At 40.4% G+C, this 26,328-nt stretch overlaps 2 protein-coding genes and 1 long non-coding RNA gene across 3 annotated transcripts; 2 read left to right on the top strand and 1 right to left on the bottom strand.

The window, feature by feature from the left end:
• Positions 1-3: 3 nt before the first annotated feature.
• Positions 4-2,072, top strand: LOC125689935 (uncharacterized). The gene is made up of 4 exons (XR_007375457.1): positions 4-144; positions 1,354-1,398; positions 1,636-1,719; positions 1,833-2,072. It is a non-coding gene; the product is annotated as an uncharacterized LOC125689935 (long non-coding RNA).
• Positions 1,274-17,367, bottom strand: CEBPZ (CCAAT enhancer binding protein zeta). Its single transcript, XM_048937713.1, has 16 exons — positions 17,221-17,367; positions 15,593-17,136; positions 14,397-14,628; positions 13,651-13,822; positions 12,407-12,495; positions 11,859-11,912; positions 11,075-11,177; positions 9,929-9,997; positions 7,648-7,714; positions 6,500-6,600; positions 5,679-5,739; positions 4,534-4,742; positions 3,463-3,546; positions 2,904-2,965; positions 2,729-2,810; positions 1,274-1,933 (listed from the first exon to the last, which is right to left on the bottom strand). Exons 1-16 carry the CDS (start codon positions 17,365-17,367, stop codon positions 1,794-1,796), a joined length of 3,216 nt encoding a protein of 1,071 aa, XP_048793670.1. The 3' UTR covers positions 1,274-1,793.
• On the top strand, positions 17,260-25,424 carry NDUFAF7 (NADH:ubiquinone oxidoreductase complex assembly factor 7). The gene is made up of 9 exons (XM_048937724.1): positions 17,260-17,693; positions 17,764-17,838; positions 18,546-18,656; positions 19,591-19,801; positions 20,346-20,404; positions 21,109-21,222; positions 22,006-22,149; positions 22,421-22,612; positions 23,038-25,424. Exons 1-9 carry the CDS (start codon positions 17,454-17,456, stop codon positions 23,248-23,250), a joined length of 1,359 nt encoding a protein of 452 aa, XP_048793681.1. The 5' UTR covers positions 17,260-17,453; the 3' UTR covers positions 23,251-25,424.
• Positions 25,425-26,328: the final 904 nt, after the last annotated feature.

Below are 26,328 nucleotides of genomic sequence, written 5' to 3'. Positions count from 1 at the left end.
GCAGCCTGTACAGGCGCTACCGGAAGCGCGGCCCTGGGGCTGCGGCGGCCATGAGGAGGCGGCTGGTGGCGGGGCTGGTGGCGTTGGAGGTGGCTGGGCTGGGCGGCGCACTGCTGCTCTACCGCGCCATGGACCGCAGCCGAGGTGCGGCGGGGCGGTCGGGCGGGGTGCCACAGGAGCCGGGGATTGCGCTGCACCACGGCCGCGTTTATTCTGCACGAGTTTGGGTTTTTGGCGGCAAAGATCAGCGCAAGTTACCTGATGCCGGAACGGGGTCTTGTGCTTTGTCGTAGTTAAGGGGAAGTAGCCGTCAGATGAGGCAGGATTCGATGAATCCTGTTTCAGGCATCTGCTCTGCAGCCCCTGGAGGGATCCTCAGGTTCACCGCTCGGTCTCACAGGCGTTGTGATTTGACGTTTTCCAGATGAGAGCAGACCCAGCTGGCAAGTGCAGAGGGCAGCCAGGGTCAGCTTCCAATGACGTAATGTCAGTCCCCGAAGCCTCTCATGCTTCTGATTCACTGCTTAGGGAACACACAAGTAACCCGTGCACCAGCTTAGTTATACAGAGAAGCTCCATCTGTGCTGCAGCCGCCTTGTTTTGTACTCAGGGCCCTGCAAGACTCAGCAGTGCTGTGACAGGCCTGCGCCCCTGCAGATGGCAGACAGCTCTACTACCCTAGGGTCAGCACGATCCCAAAGGCACCTGCTGCTGGAGCTGTGAGGCACCAGCTCCCTGTTTCAGCAGGAGAGTCATTTTAGACCGACTTCCAATGGAACACCACCTACCCCTTTCTGTACTGTATCTTCATTCTGACACACCCTTGTAGAAGTTCTTCAGTTGTAGTTCTGCATGGTGTGGTGAGCTCAGGCATTGGCTTGCTGTGCTCAGAGTAAGGCTTTCATCACTTTGCACTAACAGTAGCTCTTAGAAGTTCGACAGACTACTGCAAATCATTACAACAGTATTAAACTATCATTTCATGATTTTCTGTTGGTTCAGTCAAGCTGCCTAAAGGATTCATTGAACACCGAGGCCGTGTCAGGAATCAGTTTCCTAATAAGTCCTTTCAAAGTCAGTCTGCTGTGCTTCATTCAGCTTTGTTTGGGTGTGCAGCTTGTAATGCAGTTACCACTACTGTGAGGAAGGTCAGAAAACACTCATCTGATTGAGCTGCACACAGGAGGAGCCTCAATATGTTTCTGATATGATTTTAAAAAATGTGGATCACAGTATTCAACAACCTGTAACAAAGAGCTAGGACAAACTTACGTAAAAGTAGTAAGAAAAATAGAGTATTTAATTATTTCTCTTAAAATATCGTAAGTAACTATGACTTATCTTTCTTGTCAGACTTCAGATACACAATGCAGAAGAGGTTTCCATCAATTCTGGAAGGTAGGTTTGTGTTTGCTGATTTTGGAAAGATGGCTGAAGCTTCTCTTGCATCTTACATATAAAACAGATTATATCATTGCTTAAAACTACACCAGGAGAGATTGCAGAAGTGTTTGTTGTTACATGTAGGTGTGTCTGAAGTGCTGGATGGAGACCTCAGAACTGCAGGGCTCTATGTCCAAACAGACTAACCATAAAATCACTAAGTTACAGCTAACAGATTTTCCTGTTTTTCAGTTTATTACAAATCCAATGAGTGGTCTGGAATTCACGGCATAAGGGAGAATGACCAAATGGCATGGTTAAGCAGCAAGAATTAAAGTAAGATAGGCTGATAAAGAGAATAATTATTTTGCTGTAGTTATTGTAAAAATGCCTACGTTATGATGCCCAGCTCATCTTTTTGATTTCTTGCCTCTGTTCTTCTTTTTCAGCCCTGTGTGCCTGAACTGTTTTTTCCTTTTGATGATGCTTTTCACATCCCTATTGTGAAGCCACCTGTCACGCTCTACTTCCCACCTGATTTGCTTGATATCTGGAAAGAGGAAAGATGGAAGATAAGAAGTCAGCAGCTGATGGACGTCATGTGGAATACAGATAAATCATGTAGAAGTTAAGACTTGACTAATTTATTTATAAACATTAATAAAATGCAAACTGCTGATTTTTTTTGACACCAGAGAACTGTTTTCTTCACAGTACACACCCTACTATCTCAGAATCTTGGGGTTTAAGACTGCTCTTAACATTGATTTTCTTTTTTTTTTTTTTTAATGCTACATGCTCTCCTGTACAAGTATGCAGTACGTTACTATTTTTTTCAGGTGACATCAGAAAGGCTTGTAAAGGCCCTACAAAAGACTGACTATTCAAAGAAATACACATTTAATTCATCAGCGTTATTTCTGAGAAATTATTTTTGCTTCATCAATATCATGAGGAAGCATTTACAGTAGGTAGATAAAGATAGCCATGCTATCTTCCCTTCATAAGGATCCACAATACTCTTGATGAGAGCAAAATTCATATGAAAGCTTGACAGATGGCACACTGTCAGTTTTTATTTAGTGTGAAAGGAGAAAAAAAAAAGCCACCCCCTTTCTGAAGCCTTATTAAGTCCAACTGTTACAATTAACATTAGCATTGCACATCTTTTAACTGAAAAATACTACATCATCTCTTAATTACATTGAGCTACTTTCCCTCCTGTGTTCTCGCTAACCTTATCTGTACCACACTTCGGGTATATCACAAAATTTCAAGTACAGAATCTAAAGAGAAAGAAGCAGAAGAGCAGTACAACTACCTGCTCTCCATAGCATGTACTTACTTGCATTGTCTCTGTTAGCCATGGCATTCATTCCAATATTGTCAAACTTGGACCCAGCATTTTCATCCAGCAGATAGCCAATCTTTAAAAAACAGAAATTTTCTTATTTTAGTACAAAGAAGCATGTAAAATGCTTGAACTTTTTTTTATTTTCCTGAGCACTGATCTAACGTACCTCTTCAGCAGCTGCCAGTATTTTGGCATCTTTGAGTTTTCTCTTCTTTCCTTGGCTGGATCCTTCAAACAAGAAGTACGATTCTTATGAGACAGAAATTCAAATTTACAATAACACTACTACAGAGGTGTTTTAAATAGTTTTGTTGGTTCTGTTTGTTTGTTTTGTTTTTCAAATTTAATAAGATCACCTAAAATAATCTGTTAGAAAACTTTATTCACCACCTCCCCTAAAAAGAAGGGGGGAAAAAGTTTTCCAGCAGGAACAAAATAGGATAAATCTACACAGTGTGTATTAGTAGCAAATGCAAACCCACAAGCTACTCTGCCAGTACAACTCCATTCTTCAAATACACTTCCTTTGATCCCCAGCCCTTCAAGAGCAGATCATCATTCTGAATTAGGCCACACTGTTTAGAGGACAAGGCTAAAACCAATTCCTTTTCTTCTGTGGTTTATTGAAATCTGAATCATGATCCACAAATCTACTGTACTGGACTCTTCTTGTTACAATTTTTCCTGTTTGTATTAGGCCTTCTCAAATTGAAATCCTTCCTTACCTTCACGTGATCCCATAAAATTCATATCTTTCTTTCTCTTGGTCTTTTTACTGATAGACTTCGACTGATTGTCGTTGTTAAGGTCTGACAGAAAAAAATAATAAATGAGTTCCTCATTCCCACACCTTCTGCATGTACTTAAAGCACACTATACAAATATCTATTTAGACATAAATCTATCTCAATGATCTGAATCTTCAAAAATAAGTTTAAAACACAGTGGACACAACTGAACCTTGATTTCTTAAAGCCATAAAATTAAGAACTGCTCAGTGATGTGCCTTTATGCTTTTTTTCCCCAAAGCACCAAATACTAATGAGCTGAGAAACTAAGATATTTAACATATGAAGGCTAGGACATTATGTAAACTTTGTCTGCTTAAGTATGATGAAATAACAGTCTTATTAAAGATTCATGTATTAATAGCTGTATGAGTAATTTATCTGCTCAATCTTCAATCATAGTCCTGTGACCTTAAGTTTTTACTTGAAATACTCCATTAATTTGTGCTTTGCCAGCTACAGAAAATACATTCTGAGTAACCCGTGCTTTTCAGCTGAAAAGACAATAAAGGCATAAAGGTGCAGCAATCAGTTACTGTTACAGAGGTAATAAAAATAGAGGTGCACAGCTGCATTGGAAGAGTAAGCTGTTATTTGCAAGCCAGAAATGTAGAAAGTTACCTCATCTAAAAATTAACATTAACTAACCTAAAGAAATAAAAATGTTAGGAAATTTTTTTTCCTCTTTGAAATCTTTTAATATGCTTGTGTACTGTAGCCATTACAAAGCTGCTTTTGTTCTGCCAATGCTTTTAGCATCAAGAAAACACGTCTTGTATGCAAACTGTTGAACTTCATGTATAACTCCCCTTTTCATCTCATAGACTGTGCAGAAAATGCTGTTTTTCTGAATTCTTGATCGACAAGAGAAACATTTCTTCACTTAAAATCCAAACCTTACACCCAGATAACCAAATATTAAATATGTAATTGCAAATTAAATAATCTTTTTTTAAAAGATTTTTCTTTTTGTTTTTGTTGTTGTTTTTATATTAAATGTTACTTCACCTGGGCTGTTATCATCATCAGACACATCCATAAATACGCCTCCTTCCTCATTCATATCCTCTTCAAAATCATCTTCCTCCATGCTTCCTAAGGAGACTTCCTCATCATCCAGGTCACTGAACTCATCTTCATCATCAGAATCCTCCCAGTCAGCACCCGATTCCTCACTTCTGCTTTTCTTATTTCCATTGCTTTTCTTTTTTATATTACTAAAAAAATACATAACAGGTTTAACACATCATATGGTAGAATACAGTTTGCCAGATAATATCCATCTACCTCTAAACAATATGGTAGAAAAGTAAAACATCACAGCAAACTCTGTAAATACAGCAATAATAAATATAATAAATGTATTAAGCACACAGGTATGCAACTCTGTTAAAAACTAAGTAATGTTAAGAAGTTTTGGAGACAATCCTATTCTAAAATAAACTGAGTCTTTCCAGGCATCTTTGCTCCTTATCAGAAAGTCTTTTCCATAAAAACCACACAGTATGTTTGATCTCTGTATTAGAACCTCTTCTTTTTTTCCACTGAAAGCAAATGCAGCTCTTTAGATGCTAGATGCTTAGTTGTTGTTTTAAGTCTCCTCTTATTTTTTACTCCCACCCACCTGGATCACAGAAACGTTTCAGTAAGAGTCTAAACTTTAATTCTTATTTCAATTTTTAAAAAGAATATTCTATGCTGATTTTAAGGGTATACTGAAGATACTTTAACTAAAAGAAGAGGTTAATCAATCACTAATTAACTGCTGACTTCCTGAAAACTGAGCTCTGTGATTCTGGACCCCAGTTTATTCCCTGAGTTAGGTCCAGTTACAACCACTCCTGACAGCAGCAGCACAACTATGCTTCATTTTGTTTCCTTTTGTACATGGTAATTCCCAAACAGAAACCAGAGACAATGAAAACCAAGTAGGATTACACCTTGTTTACCGGGTTACTGCATTGTACAGATAAAATACTACAGGTCTCATGCTTCAAGCAAAGGTCCTGTAAGCACCATTGAATCACAATGCTCCATTCTGAGGGATGCAGAAAAGCTGCACTACCCAGCACTCAACTGCCACTGCCTTTTTTCTTTTTTTTTGCTGCAAAAATGATAAGCTGAAAGATGAAAGAACTGATTTGAAGTCTTACCCAGCAAAATCAAGGTCATCCTGGCTAACACCAGTGGCACTATCATCAGCTTCAAATGCATCTGGGGAAAAAAATACTTTTTACTACGAAGTGTCAAACAAAAATTATGAAGTTATTGCAAAATATTAAGTGTTGTTTTCCTGAACAACTTAATATGATCTGCATCAATAGATCTGATATTAAACGGCTCATACTCCCACAGAAAAATAATCCACAAAACAGTTACTTTAAAATAACTGGACTTTTTCTGAAGAAAAATAAATAAAACAAAATGAAAATAGATAGATAGATCTCTCTTTAAATAATAATGACAGTTTTCTTTTTCCAGAATATAATTTCTGATCGGCATCAGACAAAAACTCAATTAGGATACTGCAAATGAATGTCCTGACAGCTGATCTGCTGGCTAATTTCCAGGTTAGAAGTTTGCCAAGGCCCTAACTGAACAACTCATCTCATGAGAGATGTTAGGAATTATGACATTATACAGAATCTCTAAGGAAGGCTTAAAAAGATCAGGCAGTAAAAAAAGAACAGGCTACAAGAAAAAGTTATTTCATTCTCAGGCTACATTTGGAAATGAACAAAGCAGCAGCAACAGATCTGTGCCAGTTTGTTTACACTCAAACACCCAACATTTCCTACTTGAGCTAAACAAGCTGTATTGTTAAATACAGTACCATAGAACAGGAATTGAAAAGTCAATTTTCTTCCACTTTCACATTCATGTACCAGATTATTTTATACAAAAAGGATAAATTAATAATTTGTAAAAGCAGGAAATACCAGGATAGTTTGTACAAGGAAACATGCAACTTTACCCAATGCTCTTTCAAACTCATCATCATCCACATCTTCTACACTTTCTTCATCCTCCTGGCGCCTGTGTTTCTCTCTTGTTTTATCAAACTTTGTATAAAATCTGAAACAGCATATTACTTTCAGGCACAAAGCTACAGGTAATTCTTTATAAGATTAAAAATAAAAAAGTAAAAAAATAACCCAGCAGATGGATTCAACTGCGTATTTTTCCAATTGAGAAGAGTAAGTTAACTATTTCAAACATCTCAGAACACAGATTTGTATTTTCTTTCTTTTTCGAGCTGTAAGTCACTACTGTAAGATTAAAACAATACAATTTCACAGAGGTGCTAGAAATCATTTTGAACATAGTGAATTTATAAAAGGGCAAAAGGAAGATGTGTAGATCTGGAAAGTGTCGACTAAGTTCAACTTAGAATCATAGAATGGCTCAGGTTGGAAAAGGCCTTAAAGATCATCAAGTCCAACCACAACCTAACCATACCATGCTGACTCTAACAACCCTCCACTAAATCATGTCCCTGAGCACCACATCCAAATGGTTTTTAAACACATCCAGGGATGGTGACTCCACCACCTCCCTGGGGAGCCTATTCCAGTGCTTAACAACCCTTTCTGTAAAGAAGTTTTTTCTGATATCCAACCTAAACCTCCCCTGGCACGACTTGAGGCCATTTCCCCTCATCCTGTCACCTGTCATCAGTGAGAAGAGACCAACCCCATCCTCACTGCAATCACCTTTCAGGTATTTGAAAAGCACAATAAGGCCTCCCCTCATCTTCCTCTTCCCCAGACCAAAAAAAACCCCACAATCTACCAACTAAGTTATATTAAATCTACCTCTGATACTTAAGAATTACAACCCATGAGCCATTCATTATCACCCAGAGTTTAGGTGTATTTATCATAACAATATTATTATTTGATGTATAGTTTCCAAGCACTGACTGCTTTCATTCATGATATTCTTTCCTTTTGATAAATTCTGAAATTATGTTCTAAGGAAACTGTCATCACAAGTCATTCAAATTAATTAAAACTTGCAAGCACATGAAACACTAGCAAATACTTATTAGATGTAACTTTTTTTTTTGAAGGCATTGCATTAAAAAACTCTTAAAATGAATGTTGATAAATATGTCATTACCTGTGAAAAAATAATTCATCCACTGGGATTTTGCTTTCGTCTCTGGCAAGGAATTCCTTACTGTTGACTGCAAAAGCCAAAAAGAACTGAATTTACTTCAAGTTGAAATGACTGTTATTCTTCTCAGTGGTGTCACAAGTGGTTAAACAGCAGCACAGACAGAAGTACTGTGCTCAGTGCTGTCTGTTGCATAAAGTGAATTAATCACAAACTTCAACAGTTCTTTGCATATACTGATAACTAGCTGTGAGCAAGGCCCCTTGGAAAAACTCAGCCAGGTTCTAATTTACATGCCCACAAGTGAGGTTTTGCAGTCACCTACCCCAGGGATACTTCTTGTTTTGTTTTGTTTTAACTCTTATTTAAAAAAAAAAAAAAAAGAAAAAAGTAGGAAATAATGTAAGCTAGCTCTCATCCACTGGAACAGCAGAACTGCTACTGCCCAGCAACCCTGGCAGTAAGAAGCAATGCAGCTGAAACGACAGCCATGTACCAGAAGCCAATCAAGCATGCTGAAGAATGGATCCAGCCCTACTCTACCACCATTTCTGAGGAAACAGGGCAAAGTATGACATCTGCAGCACCAGATCAATTAGGGTATCAACGACTGGCCCTGTGAAGAAGCTTTCCCTCTCGTGTCTTTCACTTTCCTCCCTCTCCTCAGAAGAACGTGCTACTGCTTATCTCAGTGGACATACATGGTAATATTTCCTAAGTGACAAAGGTTCATTTCTGAAAAGAGATCAGCATACAAAACAACTGTTCAAATGAATAGTAGAAGGTATCAGAGGATTTGCAACCTCAGTTCTTCATGCCTCAGCAGTGCCTACCTATAATACATAAATCCTATTTTGGACATTTCACTTGTAAAATACTTAATTTCCTCAACTTGTGGTAAGTGTTCAGTTTGTTCCTTCAAATAAGAATAAACTAAAGAATGCAATAACAAATTACATCCTCAAATGCATTCTAGATAAGAATTATTTAAGCTTTCATGGCCAGAAAAACATACTAAGGGCACAACAGTTGACCTGTATTAATAAAGCTCCTGCTTAACACATCAGATCTAAAGTTACAGGAAGTACATCTGTGGGAATGTTAGCGGCTTCCCCACAGATTACGGTACCTCTTCTATGCTCAAGGAACAAGTCTGAAGTTTTATCCTGCTTCTAACTACTGGTTCTTACCATCAAACCTTGCCCATAATCACTGTAAAGACTGGGGCAAAACCCAGCTTTTTTTCTGTAGGCAGGTAGTTACCTACCAAAGGAAGAACAGAAGAGATGCTGAACACACATCCTAAAAGCCACAGCTGTGGCATTGTTTGAAGTAATCCACATAATCTAAGGAAAGAGCTTAGTACGATTTACATTGTTACATAAATCCATTTTCTAAGATTGTAAGTCACTTTTCAATTATATTAAGCAGAATTAATGGGATCATATGATAGTTTGGAAACAAATTCATTAACTGCATACTATTACTGCATTAACTAGTAATAGAGCAGCTTACATTTTAAAGATTTTTATATAACTCTAGGTATATTTTTAGAAAAAAAAACAAGGATGCCAGACATAAAAATGGCACATATTTGAGCAGGAAACTTACTATTTTGTAAACATAGTATCTCTAAAGTTAATACCCTAACAAATTGCTCTTCTAACTAAAATTAATATTAGCCAGAAGCAACTCTAAGGCTGTTTATGTTTTTTAGCAGCATTTTTGCCCCTAAGGTGTCACACTGCCAGCTACAAGCCAATCTGTAACAATGTTCTAAACTTTTTACACAAGACTGCAAAATTTACTCTCTACCCAGCAAATTTATCACCTTGTATGAGATGCTGGAAAAAAAAAAGGTAATTTAGCATGAGAAAATACAGAAAATACACGCAGGCGATAGCAGAAATAGCACAGTAGACAAAAAGGCATGCTGTTTTCAGGCACTCTGTACTGTGCTGTTATACATTTTCTAATGGCAAGGAGAAAGTGTAAGGTTGATGATGCACTGCCTAATAAAAAGGAATTGCTATGAGAAAATAATTGACAACTAGAGGGAAAATACAAGGAGAAAAGGTATTGAAAAGATTTGTTGACTAAAGCTAAGCAGTGGTACAGCAGAAGATAAACTGTTTTTCTACTCAAATAGACAGTGATTGAGACAACAGAAACAGCACAGCACAGAGGATGGATGTTCACAACCATCAGCCAAGACTTTTTTCTTTTTTAACTTCAAAAGAACAGTTTCTCAATCATAATGTTAAAAGAAAGGAGGCCAGCCTACCTGCCAGATTTCGTATATCTGTCATGAACTGCTTCTTCTTCCGCTGCATTACCACACTGCTGGTGTTCTCTGTAGCAGAACATAAATCAGAAACACTACTTTAGTAAAAAAAGTTCTACTTTATTAGAACTTATACAAAGCTGAGAGGAATGGCTGCCATCCAGAGGGATCCTGACAGGCTGTAAAACATGCTGTTCAGCAAAGAGAACTGCAGGAAGTCCTGCAACTGGGGAGATACTACCCCAGAAATTAATATATATGTAGGGGGTCACCCAGCTGGAAAGCAACTTGGCAGAAAAGGCCCTGAGAGACAGCAGGTTGACCAGGAACCAGCAATGCGCCCTTGCCTCAAAGACAATCAATGTTAACTGCATTAGGAAGAGTGTTACAACATGCCAAGGCAAGGGATCCTCTCCCTCTGTTCACTCCTGGTGAAGTTATGCCTGAAGGGCTATGCCCAGTTCTGGGCCCCCGGTACAAGAGATGTGCATTCTACAGAGAGCCCAGGAAAGGGCCTTAAAAATGAAAGGATGAGAGCAACTCTCCTGTGAAGAAGGGCCACGAGAAATGGGATTATTCAGCCTGGAACAGACTTAAGGGAGAATCTCATCAATGTGCACAAATATCTGAAGGGAATGTACAAAGAAGATAAAGTCAGGTTATTTTCAGAAGGGTCTGGGGAAAAGGTGAGGTAATTGGGGTTTGTACTCATCTGAACATCAGGAAGCACTTTTTACTGTGAGATTGGCTGAGTACTGGCACAGGCTGTCCATAGAGGCTGTGCAGTTTCCCCTGTGTAGATGTCATCTTCAAAAGCCACCTGGATATGGTCCTGGGCAGCCTGCTTAAGCAGGGGAGTTGGACTAAATGATCTCCACAGATGCATTCCAACCTTGATTATTCTGTGCTCAGTCATTACGCTCCCCTACATTTATTCCTGCTACCTTGGCAGTTATTGAAACTCAAAGAGGCAACACTATGTGGCTAGCAGCTGGTTCTAAATTACAGGTATCTTTCACACAGCCCTGCAGACTGATGTCACTCCTCTGGTGCACCATGTGCACTCCAAATATTTGACAAGCGTAGGTCGTTAACAATCTGAGAGTTTCACCATCAACAATCAAGATCAAATGCAAAGAAGTTCACCTTTGCCTTTGTGGAGTTTGGGATTTCTGTACACAAAGCGATCCAAGAATCTCATTAATGTGAAATCTTGCAAAGGGTCACCAGAGTACTGAATGTGATTTCCCTGAAATAAGAAAATGTTTGTGATCTTCATTTTCAAAAGACAGCAACATATAGCTAGAGGCTCAAATGGTCCATCAAACAACAATAAAGATTTGGGGATATCTCATCATTTAAGCCTGACAAGTTAACTTCATGCTTTTATTCTTGGAATCACTGTTTTCTTCAAAAAGCACCTCCCTCACTTCATTTCAGTGATGAACTGCCTTGCCATGCACTGTGCTAAAAGAGAAACATTTTTATTGACAGCGATTCATTTGCAACTACATTTGCAACTACTAAGTTAATAGTCAGTACAACTTGAATACCAAATATGTAAAAGAAAGTAAAAATTCTAAGTAGGCACTTGTGCATGATATCATCACAGTATTTTAAGAAGTAAAAGTTGTGTTCCAAAAACAGAGCCCTCTCACATCAGAAATAGAATACTTTATGCAGACAGACCAAAATCTAAAACAACTCTAAGGATCACATAATATGCACTTTTCAACCTAGTTATTTCCTTCTGTGAACAGTCTCATTTAGATAAAGCACTAATTCAGTGAAAAGCTTTGTCTTTGAGTGCATGTTACTCACAGTGTTGCAGAACTTCTAGCAACCTGCAGAGTGCAATAAAGCTTTATACTGTTTTTAATGGCAAAAGGTAGCTAATAAAAATCACAGCTAGACAGGTTAAAGTACTTACTTCTAGAATTGTTTTTGCAAAGAGAGCCACAGATGGATGAAAATGTTCAGAAAGCTGAAAAACACAAAACATTTCTTTATTTCTACTTCAAAAATAAATGCCATCATTTTTCATGTTGCCATAGGCTTCTGACAACACTGCATTTGAAGACCACTCTGCAATTCACCAAACAACACACAAGCATGTACTGGGGCTCTGCTCCCGAACAACTAAGGAATGTCAAGTTCTAATTTTTTGTTAGCATTAACCAAAAGTATCCACGACTATAGTTTTATTTAACTAAACACCAAAAGGCTTCATTAATGAAAGTAAAGATTCAAAAGTCTAAAAAAGATCATACAGCAATCTCCACTACAAAATTACTATTCCTACTCTGGAATAACACCACCAAATACAGCACATACAGCCTTAGAGCTGAGCAGTGTGACCTTTAGCTTTTTGTCATGTGACTGAGGTAACCACTCCAGAAATAACAAAATTAATTTTCTTTTCTTTATACAAGGACCACACTAAGAAACACAGTATGCACTAACAGGAGGATGCTTTACCTTCTTCAGTTCCCAAAGGCTTGTACTTTCAGCACCACAGTATAAAGGACTTCGGTGCAAAGGATCATAGGAAACCCCATTCTTTTTCCCTGGGGGACAGCAGAGATAGAAAAAGACTATTACACTTCCTCAAAAAAACTCAGGAGAGTATTATCTTCATTTCACTGTGGCAGCAATGCTGTTCATCATTCTTTGCTAGACAGACCACAGATTCATCCAGTAGCAGACAGAGATTAAATCCAGAAGCCCACAGTATGACCAGGTGAATTCCTACTTGCTTTCAGGAAAGCCCTTGAAAACTCCTTCTCTGTTCCAGAAGGGAAATATTGTCCCCTTGTACACAGCATTGGTCAGACCACACCTTGAATACTATGATCAGTTTTGGGACCCTCGCTATCAAGATACTGAGTTACTCATGAGTTTGCAGAGAAGAGCAACGCAGTTGATGAAGGGACCAGAAAATAAGCGTTACAAGGAGTGGCTGAGGGAACTTGGGCTGTTGAGTCTGGAGAACAAGAGATTGAATGGAGACCTCAACACTGCCTGAAAGGAGTTTGCAGGTAGGAGGATGTTGGTTTCTTTTCTCAGGTGAAAAGCGATGGCACATGAGGAAATGGCCTTGCATTGTGTCAGAGGTTTGAATTGGACATCAGAAATAATTTCTTCAGAGGGTGGTCATGTGCTGAAATGGGCTGCCCAGACGTGGTACAGGCCCCATCCCTGGAGGTATTTAAGAGGCATGTGGATGTGGCACTACAGTATACGGTATAGTGATGGGACTTGGTGGGTCAGATGGATGGCTTGAACTTGGTGACCTTGAACATCTTTTCCAGACTGGTGATTCTGTGACTCTGTGAAAAGGTCATCAGGAAAGAGCAAAGCTAGAAGCAGGCTCAGAACTGGTTGTTCTAGCAATGTTCAACTGAATATGCACCTACACACATCCTGACAATGGCTACGTTACTCTGAATGTCTTTCAAGTTGGAAGAAAAAAAATCCAGTTTGTTTATGACTTGGGCACAAACACACTAACCCGATAGAGAAAACAGCTAAAAGATGAATACAGTCTCTTCACTATTGCTGAGCTAACAGAAAGAGGAAAAAAAATGATTCTGATTGCTTTGAATCAAACTTCAATTTGAAAAACTAAAATTATGTTCTAATTAATTTTACCAGTCTTGATCAGTATGCCACTGTTACTGAATGTTAGGACTTGAATGCATTACGTTTTCTTGCTAATTTACCTCCCATATTCTCATGATGCACCCATGAGGCTGCTGAACTCAGATGATTAGTTTTAGCAGAATTTTCTGTTGCGCTCCTCGCTTCCCCCTCTACTTTGTCTGCATCCACAAATGTTTCTTCACTCTCTTCAACCTCTTCTTGATCCTTAAAGCACTCTTCTTCATCAGACTCCTAAATAATAAAGAAAATGTTTGTGAACAGCTTTTCTTTTTCAGTTTTATTACAATTTGTTAGAAAAATCCACATACTTCTGAAGAATCAGCATGTTTAGACAACACATATTTTTGGCCACAATACAAGACTACAATTGAACTTTGCAGTCATACAGTTATACAGTCATCAGTGCAAAAGTCCGTCCTCATTTGATGAAAGAAAATAATATATTATTTAAATACTGCCTGGTTATACTTCAGAGACTGCATAAAGAAGAAGGCCATGTTCTGACAAAACTTTTTGGACTGGAGCATTTATTTGCTTACTTACACAACATTTAGCAAAAGAACTTCCTCCATGAATGAAGGCTGTAGGACCTGCTAGGAATGCAGACAACACCTTTGCAGATTTTTAATGCAGTTGTAATTGTTGAAGTACTTTTTGCCACAGAAAAATCAGATATTAACAAAATCTCTTAAGAATTCCGTTTTACAAGACAGTCCTTTCCAGATACGAAGAATTATTCACAAAGAGAAATAGGTTAGGGAAAGGTGAACATCTCTCTTAGCCCTACGGAATAAAGTAGTCATACCACGTGATCCTGTAACTGGACCCTCAGGCCTGGTTTTACTTTCAGAAGCTCAGACAGAAGGTACAGGGTTCCACAAATGAAGGGTGGTGTCTGTCCAGTAGTGACCTGAAGCAACCTCTTCACGAAGGCCTTCACTCGCCGTAACACCACGTCTGCCTTCAGAGATTTATAGACAAGGTTAAGAAACATGGATGGCTTTGAGCAGGCTGCTAAACCAGGATCCAGAAGCTTCCTGTAGAAAACAAAGGAGAATTAATCGTCGTAACGCACACTGGCGAATAACTGCTATCAAAAACTACTATCCACATTTTTCAGACAGGTGTCCAGAAGTACAGTCACAGCTTGTTCTCCAGTAGAACAAACCATTATGAACAATGTTGAAAATGTCAACAGCTGTGTAATATCTGCAAGTCCATAACAAACAATTAACATTAAAAAAAAAAACCTGTATCAGTAAATGAAATAAATATAAATACATATACATATATTTAAAACTGAGTTCAGCACAGAAGTTTAAAAATTGAGGACGTACAAGTGAGAAACTAATCTGACCTATTCAGACAACCGAAAAAGTAGAAAGAAAATGGTTGGCAACCGTCAGGGTTCACAATCAGGCCAGATACCTGTGTCAGCAAGTCCACTTTCTATTCACTTTTCTTCTGACACTATGTGGTACGGGAGGCCTCAAAATGCATTGCATGGTCTTGGGGAACCCGAGCTCCCTTTATAAAACCAGTATCAACTAACCAGAAGCCTGTATGGAACCTACCAAGTGTCTAAATAATCACCTAGGATCAAAAAGGAGATTCTTTTAGAACACGAGTTTTCCCAACCCAACAAATCAAGTCATCTAAGGATCATGTTGACATAGGGCTTTCCTCCCTTATGAAAAACAGACAACAGGATTTTAGGCTATTACATCACTAAAACACACCGTCTGTAAAAGTGATTTCAGAATAAGTAATTATCAAATAGTATTAAAATGTATCTGGAATTAAAACCAGAAAACGGTGCAAAGGCACGTTCTCACAGCCGCCCACTGTCCTCTTATCCGCATGTTAAGTTAAAAAAAAAAATTATGTATGTTATTTTCTAGCCCATAGTAAACATCAGAAATGTTTATTCAGTGGGACACAAAGTTTGCAAAATCTTAATGGCAGTTAAGCTTTTACCAAATATCCAAATGTGTCACTTACTTATACAGCGCTGCGTAGTACCTATCGGATACAGTCTGCTGGGAGTCCATAACCTGGAACAGCAACATCAAGGCCTGGACACTGGTACTGAAGTTCACAAGGTGCAGAACTTTAAACAAGGTGTTCATCTGTTCCTTCACTTTCTCATCACCAATCTCAGCGTAAGGGTAAGCTCTGTTTACCCCGCTAAGAAGAGCGCTGAGCATTTTGGATTCAACATCTTTTTTCTTAATGCAGTTCCGAAAAAAACAGAAATACAAAGATATCAGCTTGTTGGCCAATGGAGTTTCTTCATGACTGAGGACTATCTGATTTAAAAAGCACATGGCATAATACTGAGTCTTTGCACTGATGTTTGTGCGGTACAGAAGTCTCTCCACCTCACTACACACCACTCCTTTCATATTTGGATGCTTGTGAAGTAAAGTCTCTAGAAGGTAAGAGGCTTTGGTGGCTATTTTGTTCTGAGGGTCTCCCAGTTTATTTACCAGCTGAACAAGCAGAAATTTCTCCTGTTCAGGTTTGTTGCAGAGAAGCTCGTGGGCAGCTGCCAGCGCTCGGGTTTTTGTTGCCGTCAGGGAATCATGGCTCAGTATTTCCAAGGTCTGCACAAACTCTGCCACCTGCAGCTTCAGCTGGTGCTCAAAGTACCACAGTATCAGCCGTCTGTCCCTTGAATCTCTGTTGCCACTCGACATTTTCTCTATATTGTTAAGAGGACGCTGTGAGAAAGACCACAGCTTGCGAGTATCCGGTAAGAGATCTGAAAGGAGAAGCTCTCTGAAAGTATCCAGAGCCATGAGGCTCTGTTGCCTGCTGCCCTTCTTCTTTACAAGGTTCACCAAGTTCTCAACAAAGTGGAGACTGTGGACAGCGCTGTCCTGAATGAGGAGGGTCATGGCTGCCATCCTGTCAGCGAGGGTGCCCGACGACACAACGGTTTTCATCCACGCCGACGAGGCCCCCTTCTGATACTCCGTCTTGTTCTTGTACAGCTCTGTCTCGTGCTGGTACAGCTTTTGGGCCAAGGCCTTGTACTGGGACAGGAGGGCTGGATCCTGCGGCTCAGCAGAAGTCTCACCGGTGTACTCCAGGTCGTACCACTTGCCGCCAGGTTTGACCAGTATCACCTCCCTAGCATGAAATGTGAAGTCCTCTTCCAGCCTCTCCTTCTGTACTGATTGCTGCTGGCGTGCTAGCTTCTTCTTGCTGTCTTTTCTACCACTCACTTGCTCTTCGGCTTTTTTTTCCTTTTTCCCTTCTGACGAAGAAGAAATTGTTTCTTTCTTGTTTCTTTCCTTGCTTTTCTCCTTCTTGCTTTTCTCCTTCTTTGGGGTCTTCTCTTTCTCTTTGCTGCCCTTTTTCTCCTCCTCCTCCTCTTCCTCCTCTTCCTCACCCAGGCAGCTCTTTGCATACTTGCCAAGCCCCAAAGAGCCGATGAAGGCCTCCAGCTCCCCCTCCTTCAGATCGTCGATGGCACCTTTCTTGCCGCCGTCCACCATCTCCTCCGCCTCGTCCACGGCGCACAGCATGAGGAAGTCTTGCTGCGGGCGGCAGCGAGGCGGTTACACGCGGCTTGCACGCGGGCCCACGCGCTCTCTCTCCCTCTCCCTCCCGCCTCCCCTCACCTTGGTGCCGCCGAGGCGGAGCACCTCGTCCAGCGTGAACCCATCGGCACCTCCACCGCCGTCGTCGTCGTCATCATCTTCATCCAGTTCGTAGCCGGCCGCCTCCTCCGGCCGCCGCCTCACGCCCCAGTCCCCCAGCGCCGCCATGGCAGCCCGCAGGAAGGCGGCTCGGCGACGCAGGCGCAGCGCCCGCTTCCGGCGCGGAGGAGCGGCCGGCGGTGCCGCAGCCCATCATGCCGCCGCCGCAGGCGTGCTGTGCGCTCCTGGCCGCGGCCCCGCGCCTCGCCGGCCGCCGTCGGCTCCTCTCCTCTCTCCTGGCTCCGTTGGCGACGCGGCTCCGTTCGTGCAAGGGGGGCGAGGAGGAGGCGGCGGGGAGCGGCGGAGTGCTGCGGCATCTGCTGCTGAAGCTGCGCGCCACCGGGCCGGTGACGGTGGCGGAGTACATGCGGGAAGCGCTCACCAACCCCGGGCAGGTGCGGCGGGGCCGGGCGGGGGCCGAACCGAGCGCCGCGGCCCTTCGGTGCTCATCTCCTCCCCTCGCAGGGCTACTACACGCGGCGGGGCGGCGTCGGAGAGGACTTCATCACCTCGCCGGAGATCAGCCAGATATTTGGAGAGGTGACGCGCAGTCCCAGTGTCCCGCTTTCCCGCTCCGTGAGGTTTAGGTTTCGTTCCGTTGGAAGGCGTCTGCCCAAAGATTTGAGGCTGCATCTCCAGTGCCGTGCTGAGTTTTGGGTCAAAAAGCACACTGGGGCCCTGAGGAAAGAGCAGCGAAGGTGTGAGGGATCTGGAGCGCTGATGTTAGTTGGGGACAGCTGAGAGAACTGGGGTGGTTCAGTCTGGAGACGAGGACATTCAGGGGAGACCTACGGCAGCCTGAAAGGAGGTTGTGGTGAGGTGAGGTCGGCCTCTTCTTGTGGGTAACAGCAATAGGATAAGAGGTGGTGGCCTTAAGTTGTGCCAGGGGAGGTTCAGGTTGGATATTAGGAAAAACAGGGAGGTGGGGGAATCACCATCCATGGAAAGTGTTCAAAGACAGTGGATGTGGCACTGAGGGACGTGGGGATGGGTCGGTGGCTGGACTAGATTTTCACAGTCTTTTCAACCTTAATGAGTCTCTGATTCTATGAAAGAGGACTTGGTCTAGGAGAGTGGCTTGTTTTTGCAGGAGACTGGGAAGCCCTTTCTGGTTTTATAGCTTGGAACACCATCTGTAAGTTCTGAGATAATGTATTACCACTCTTAGCTATTAGCAGGCAGAAGGCAGGTGTCACTTCGCACAGATTCTGGAGTTCACGTGTATATCTTTGTGTTGTTTCTATCAGTTAATAGGAATATGGTACATTAGTGAGTGGATGGCCATGGGTAAGCAGAATGCGTTCCAGCTGGTGGAACTGGGCCCAGGGACGGGCACCCTCACAGACGATATACTGCGGGTAGGTGAAAGCTAACTTTAATGCTCCCTATTTCTGGCCTTATTCACTGGCTGCACAGTGATCTGAAGAAGTGAGGTTCTGCTGTTGGAGTTTAATGTTCTTAAGTAGCCACATCACTGCAATCAGATTTGCAGCACTGACTAACTAAAACATGCATGTCTGTATGTTTAGAGAAGGGCCCAGGCTTCTGTATGGACAGCAGGACAGTGCAGGCACACATGTAACCACACAAACACTGCTTGACAGGGAAGGCAGGAATATTCCATGACAGCTTATTTATGAAAATACATTATCCAGGCTTGCATAAATGTGAGGCCTCCGTGCCTGCAACAGCAGGGAGCAGAGAGGACAAGAATGCAGGAATGAATCTGTGTTGGATTCCCCTGGGTCTTCTGGGGCTTGCTGGGTTTATTGCTTGAGTTAACCCTCCTTATTCTTATACTGGAGCATGGTTATCAAGTAATTAACATACCAATAATTCAAAAACACACTGATAATGGGATTTAGTATCTCAGAAGTTTCAGATTTATGTGTTAATGATAAAAATCTGCACAGGGAAATATCTAATACTGAACATGTTTTGCTTATGCTGTTAGGGAAAAACAGAGGTTTTTTTCTTTCAGTGCTAAGTGCTCTACAGATATTAGAAAAGTTAATTTAAAAGAGTAGGAGCTTTAAAGTGACTAACATTTCATGTCCTTATTATTATATGTTATAGTCCTCCAACTTTGTTAGAACTGTAGCAGCTTTTATTATATTGTTATTCTATTTTCCTTCTAGAGAAGCAAAATGCAGTTGTCTTAACTGAGACTGTCTTAGTGAATGAAAGCTAACTCAGTCTTATCCTTAACCCTTAATCACATCATTTTCATTCTTTGCTCTTGAAGGTGTACAGAATATGACTGTACCTTATAGAACTTCTCTGCCTTTGCAGGTCTTCAACCAACTTGCCTCTGTACTTAGTAAATGTGATGTCTCTATTCATCTGGTAGAAGTGAGTCCTAAACTCAGTGCAATCCAAGCAGAGATGCTGACAGGAGGAAAGGTGCAGTCAAACCCTGAGAACAAATCTGCATACATGAAAGGCATTAGCAAGACTGGAATTCCCATTTACTGGTACAGAGACATTCAGGACGTACCGCAAGGTAAGGGGCTGTTACCTGTTACATCCTGTTACAGCAATAACCGAGGACAGCTCTGCTAACCTTCCTTGTGGGTAGAAAGAAGTTATGCAAGAATTAGGAGCTAGTATGTATGAATCCAAGGCAGGTGCTTAAGCTTATTAATGAGAATTATAACTTCAGTTTGGGATAGATACCCAATTTCATATATTCCAAAATTTTCACCTTAGAAACCATTTATTGTTTTTGCCTAAATAAAGGCACAGGAACTGTAATAGTCCTTTCATGAGATACAGATCTTAAAACAAAACAAAACAAAACAAAAGAAAACAAAAGAAAACAAACAAAAAAAACAACAAAAACCATGCACTGGAAACTATAGCTAGCTGTAGAAATGTTGCCTTTAATGTATCCAAGCTGGGAATAATAATTATTTCAGTGCCATTAACTAACATAATGCTTTAGAAGTTTAAAAAATAATAATAATTTTAATTTTCCATTAGAAACTGCTACAAAAGCATTAATGATTTAATATAATGCTTGATTTTTTTTTTTAACCTTCCTCCAGGTTACAGTTTTTACTTAGCGCATGAGTTTCTGGATGCCCTGCCAATACATAAGTTTCAGGTATAGCAAGAATATGGTAAATGTGACCGTATGCTTAATGATCTTTTCTCTTTGGAGAAGAATAGAGTGATGGTACCAAACCAGACACATGCATTGGCTGTGGTGATGAAATGTTTCTAAATAAGCTTGGACAAATAAAGCTTTAATTCACCTGGCAGCTGTAAAGTTAGTAATTGTTCTTGCATGAAGAAAAACTTTAGAAATCTAAAGACTTCTTTTTGCTTAGACAAGTCTTTTTTTTTTTTTTCCCTCATTTCTTAACACAACATGAGTAAGGTTTCCAGTTCAGCATTATTGTGTGTACCACTACTGGCAACGTGAATAGCAAAATGAAGTCTAGATGAGATTCAGAAGAAACTTTCAACTTCAGTTTCAGAATATTTATGAAAAATTATTGCTAGAATAATTTTATTTTAGTAAGTTAAACAATGAATTGTCAAAAGAATTGTTCTCAATGGCACCATTTATTCCTTTTAATTCAACCTGTACTTATCAAATCTACTGACTAATTTTTATCACGTGCTTTTTCAAAGGCAGTTACTGAAATTAATTAGCAACAAGTAACTTATAACAAGTAAATTAATAGCACATTATGTACTTAATTAGAACTTTTGAAAAATGCTTGGCAGTGTAGTTCAGTCAACGAAACAAGATACTGCATACCTATTAGAGTGTAAAATGAGTACTGTGGGTTAATTAAACAGAGAACAGAGAAAGGCTGGCATGAAGTGTTGGTTGATATAGATCCAGAAGTTCCTGACCAGCTGCGCTTTGTCCTGTCACCATCCAGGACCCCTGCAACAGAAAACTTTATTCAGGTAAGGTTACACCTGTCAGAGTTTGTAATTAGGTCATTACTGTCTCGTTAAAGTCACATACTGCCTCTCAGTTACTTTGGCAGGAAGATGATGCCTCTCCATTCATCAGTGACTAAGCACAGCTTACAGTTCTTTCTTTACAAAGCTTCCACTAGCATTAAACATTGTGTGCTTTGAAAGTGTAGCACAACAGTAAACAGGCACATCAAGTTTAGCAGAATCGGGGCTTAAATGTTTTATGGATGCAGCAAGCAACAAACAGTTCTATGTTGTGTTTGTCACATCACCCTCTCAAACTGGCTGTACCTAAGCCAGGCTCTCAGGCTCCTGTATACATACTCAATGGGTATACGTGCCATACTGACCTTTAATGGCAGGTGTCTAAGACTTCTTCTCTCTAAAATTCACTGGATTCTTAAACTAATTGAGATTAAAACCAACTGCAAGATTTTACACAAAGGTTTTTCTGAAGTGTATGCGTGGCTGAAGTGGTTTCTAATTTTTGTTACCACAGTAACACAGTTCCACTCTATGCAAGTATTCTCATTTGTTACAAAGCCTCATTCCAATGAGCAGGCTGTACAGGAGATGAAAGAAATTGAGAACTTGGAAAACTCTAATTGAAAGAGACCGTTAGCAAAAACTAACTCAAGTTATAGGTAGCCTGGACTGTGCCCCTGTATCTCTGTGCCCAGTGATAAGTCCCAACAAGACATGTGTGGAATACTCCTGCCCTGTACTTTTTGCTAATACAGGTGTTTTGGTCTTTGAACTCTGCACTAGCCTGAAGAAACACGAGATCATGTGGAAGTATGTCCTGAGGCTGGCGTCCTCATCCAGAGGCTTGCTTGTCGTATAGAAAAGGATGGTGGGGCTGCACTGATTGCTGATTATGGTCACGATGGAACCAAGACTGACACGTTCCGGGTATGTCCAGAAATACTGTGCTAAAATACTCAGTTATCTTTTCTTTTTCTCTTGGATCATTAAGTTCTGTGCAAAAAAAAGAATTAGTTGGACATTATAGAAGAAAACTCTACTATTGCCACAGCTGTAAAATGGTGTAATTGAGTTCTCATTTCATCAGTACCTTTCGGGGTTTCTCTCTGGTAGGAAGCATAACTTCAGCCCCTGCCACACTTACATCTTTGACAGCCAGGAATACAATTGAGTGTAATCTTGCAATTTAATTTTTCAGGGTTTCCGGAATCACAAACTTCATGATGTACTGAAAGCCCCAGGTACAGCAGACTTGACAGCAGATGTTGATTTCAGTTATCTTCGAAAGATGGCAGAGGGAAGAACAGCAACTTTGGGCCCCATAAGACAACGGGAGTTTTTAAAAAACATGGGGATTGAACTCCGGTTGCAGGTACAGCAGTGTTTGCAGGTACAGCAGTGTTTGCAGTATATAGCACACTCCTCATCCACTGGCAGCATTCTCAAGCAGCAAGAGAGCTGCTTTACAATCAGATTCTTATTAAAAGTTGTTAAAAATCACCTGTTGGTGTGAAGTAGCATAAAGTTACCTCCCTTATATATATATATATATATATATATATATATATATATATATATATATATATATATATATATATATATGATACATATTACTTTGGAGACCTCAAAGTGAACTCATCATACTCCTGCCATATTTTGGTATGTACTTACTGTGCGAGTTCCCCCAGTGCTCATCTGTTCTATTGAACATTATGGGACTGTTACACTAGGATAGATGGAAGGATACAAGGGCAGGTATGAGGGATTGTATAGGGAAGCAGGAAAGGTTACAGCCTCCCTTCTTTTTCTTTTTAGGTGCTCCTGCAGAATTCACGCGACTCAGCAACTCATGAGCAATTGCTCCACAGCTTCGATATGTTGATGAACCCTAAGAAAATGGGAGACTGTTTTCATTTTTTTGCCTTACTGCCTCATCACAGAGTTGTACGTCCTACCAAGAACGATAATCCACAATCCAAGTCTCCCCTACCACCTGTTGCTGGATTTGGTGAACTCTCACTGAAGTAAGTTCAGTCACAAATAATTTCATTGACTGTACTGAGATGTGTACCAGTGGTAACTTTCAGCAGCAACCTATTAAATAAAAAAAAAATTAAGGTTAAAGCAATCAAGTCCTGTGCATTTTATATTTTCATGGACTAAATGTTTTGCAATAGTAAGCAGTAAGGTAACAACTAAACATTTTGATTTATCTTTAAACTGAAGGCAGATGAAATGTCACATTTTTTCCAGCAATTTTCCTCTTACCAACCTTTCTCAGACCAACCCACATTCCAAAGCCTAGGCATGTTTTGAAAGAGAGTGCTTTCAGAGCACATGTAGTGCAACACAGTGCTCTTACTGACTGACCTACTTAAACCACATGTGTAGATATCAGGAACTGCATACACAGAAATCAGTGCACATTGAGCTGAGAATAAACAGTGTTTCAGGGGTCTTACTACAGAGCTGAGAGTAATACTGTGTGGAGGAATCAAGTTAAAACTTGTCAGTGACAAACAAGATCTGATAGACGTCAGCTGCACTCAGCTGAGGTACTTACTCAAAACAACATGCCTTGACATCTTTGAAGTTTTTATAAGAATGGTAATAGGAAGCATGCAAAGAAGTTATCTGTCAGAAAGCAACTGCTAACAGAATTCCCACAACAGAGTATATCTAATGCCAACAAAAAAGTATGAAGAAACTTCTAAGAAAAGTTTACAGGAGAAAGAGTTCATGTAAATAAAAGGAACAAGTCTGATAGGGAAATAAATTTTATTTTCAAGCTTATCAGAGGATATTTACAAACAATTGGATGTATAAAAATATAAAAGTACTTGACAGTGTCCATTTGAGGCTATAAAATTTTACATGAGCTTTTTTTCTAGCATCATCATAGCAATATTGAATGCAACTTAATTCATCTAGGGGTAAGGATATTAAACACTATAACCTACTGCTGTCAAAGTTTGCAGTAAGGGTAGAAAAAAGGGAATAAAGAAATTCAGCTATTTTTGCTACTCAATGAAAAAAGTTTACTTATAATGCATGTCTGATTTTTTTTGGTTCCTCAGCTACCAGCTTGTGGCTTCTATTGTCAGGCCCCATAAGTCTGTATGTGTGCATGTATTATCAGGCAAACCACTCCAAAGGCTAACAGCATTCTTTTTAATACAAGTTAAGAATAAATAGTTAATATAATTTTTTTTTAATGCAGCACAAAGCAGACTTCATGGGGAGAGACATCAGTCAGGCCTTATTTCTTACTGTAACCCCTTCCTCTCTTGTGTGTTGTGCTTTTCAAGCGACCAAGCTGGCTTCTTTTCTCCCTTTAAAAAACAAACAAACAAACAAAAAAATAGACAGTGACAACTCAAGTTTAAAATCCAAAGCTTAAAACCAGACTGTATTTATATTATTACAGTTGGAATGGAAAATAGCAACGGCTTCACTGAAACTTGGTCAGTCGGGTGGTGAAAGTTGGGGGGGGGGGGGGGGGGGAAAGAAAGATTGCTTCCCTTGCCAAGCCTGAGCCAATACTAGACTACCAACTTCATGGTGATTGTTCTGTTTCCAAAGATTAAAACAATAGCGCCTCTTGGAGAAGAATCAGTCCCAAAACTTCACCAAAGCAGGAGGGCAAGATTAAGGGCCAAATTCTGCCCCTTTCAGACTCCTTTACACTGCTTTGACAGCATAAAAGTGAAAGAATGACCTCCCCCAGTGCAGGAGTGGCACAGACTCCCATCAGGCTCATCTCTGCACAAACCTGAGAATAATGTGCTACGAGAAAGGGTGCATGATGGTAGGAAGGGCAGAAATACTCTGCCTACTGGTGGCTGTAGCAAACTGTTGCGCAGATTCAATCAAGATTTTTCTGCAAAGTTAGGTGTATTTTAACAGGGATGCCAGACTTCACTTTAATTTACTTAGATACCTGTAGAACAACAGCAGTTATACCGAGGGCAACTGGAAAAGTAAAGGGATGTTCAGGACTCAAGACTGCCCACATATATACTTCTGCAGCTGCCACTGACCTTATTACCAGTTTACTGTCACTGCAAGCAGCTCCCAGCACCAAAACAACTTGGTAAAATTCTGTGATTATCTAACAGCTTTGGAGACATCTGCTCACCTGTTTCCTTACCTGAACAACACTAAGAGGGGGAAAAAAAAAAAAAAAAAAAAAAAAAAAGAAATATATCTCTACATACACAAAAAGAAATTTGTAGGAGAGAAAGGACCTACTTCAAAGCACCCCCCAGCTTTGCAGTTCAAGTCTATGTAAGCATTAAGGTATTTTCAGTTGCACTTAAGTAGCTTGGCATATCAAAGACATATAGAGCCACCCAGCATCTTCCAGCAGCACAACGCAGCTGATCTACACAAAAGGAAATCTTTTTCTTCCCACTTTTTTTAATAGGTGAGGAGAAAAAACACCCTCTTCCATCTGCGTTTAGCACTCAAGGTCTCAAACTTCCCTGAAATACAGTCAGTTTTAACTATGCTCCTAGGGAATCATTTCCACAGAATATTACTGCTTCCTCTTTTGTGCCAAAGTCCAGTAAGTAGCTGGGAATCCATCAACTGGGGCATCTGCAAAAAAAACTGAATTAGGGGGTGGTTTTGGACTCTCCATTCAGCTCAAAACAGTTCTGAGGACAACAGGGACAGAAGAGGCTGCAGGTAAAGGTTGCAAGGAAGGCAAAACCCTCTCTCTTCCAATCTAGCTGCCCTGGTGGAAGCAACAGGTAATTTTTTCATACCCAAGTATGTATCAGAATTAAGATACAAGCTAGCAAGCTACAAACTATTCCTGATGTTAGTTGAGGGAACCTTAAAAAATTAGAAAAATACTAGAAAATTTAAAAACGTCGTTATTCCAAACAACAGAAGAAAGCTGCATATGTTTTTCCCTATTTTTCCACATCTTTCTGCTATAAACTTTTTCCAGAAAGGATAAGCTACATCAAGTCTTGTGTGCTCTCTGCACTACTGATGTAGTTTTAAGGCAAAATGCCTTTGGTGTGTATCAATGACACGCACCAGCCTTGCGTAGCAACACAATACTGTGGCTTATTGCTCTGTTTTACCAGACAAAAT

The sequence above is a fragment of the Lagopus muta genome, chromosome 2, assembly GCF_023343835.1.
Source record: "Lagopus muta isolate bLagMut1 chromosome 2, bLagMut1 primary, whole genome shotgun sequence".
NCBI classification, from domain to species: Eukaryota; Metazoa; Chordata; class Aves; order Galliformes; family Phasianidae; genus Lagopus; species Lagopus muta.
This window is presented reverse-complemented; position numbering and strand designations above follow the sequence as displayed.

Coding starts and splice junctions, on each gene's coding strand:
- CEBPZ (XM_048937713.1), bottom strand. CDS start 17,367: ATGGCGGCGCTGGGGGACTGGGGCGTGAGGCGGCGGCCGGAGGAGGCG. Junction 17,137..17,220: donor TCCGCCTCGGCGGCACCAAG/GTGAGGGGAGGC, acceptor TGCCGCCCGCAG/CAAGACTTCCTCATGCTGTG. Junction 1,934..2,728: donor GGCTAACAGAGACAATGCAA/GTAAGTACATGC, acceptor TCCTCTTTCCAG/ATATCAAGCAAATCAGGTGG.
- NDUFAF7 (XM_048937724.1), top strand. CDS start 17,454: ATGCCGCCGCCGCAGGCGTGCTGTGCGCTCCTGGCCGCGGCCCCGCGC. Junction 20,405..21,108: donor TGCCAATACATAAGTTTCAG/GTATAGCAAGAA, acceptor TTAATTAAACAG/AGAACAGAGAAAGGCTGGCA. Junction 22,613..23,037: donor AGGTACAGCAGTGTTTGCAG/GTACAGCAGTGT, acceptor TTTTCTTTTTAG/GTGCTCCTGCAGAATTCACG.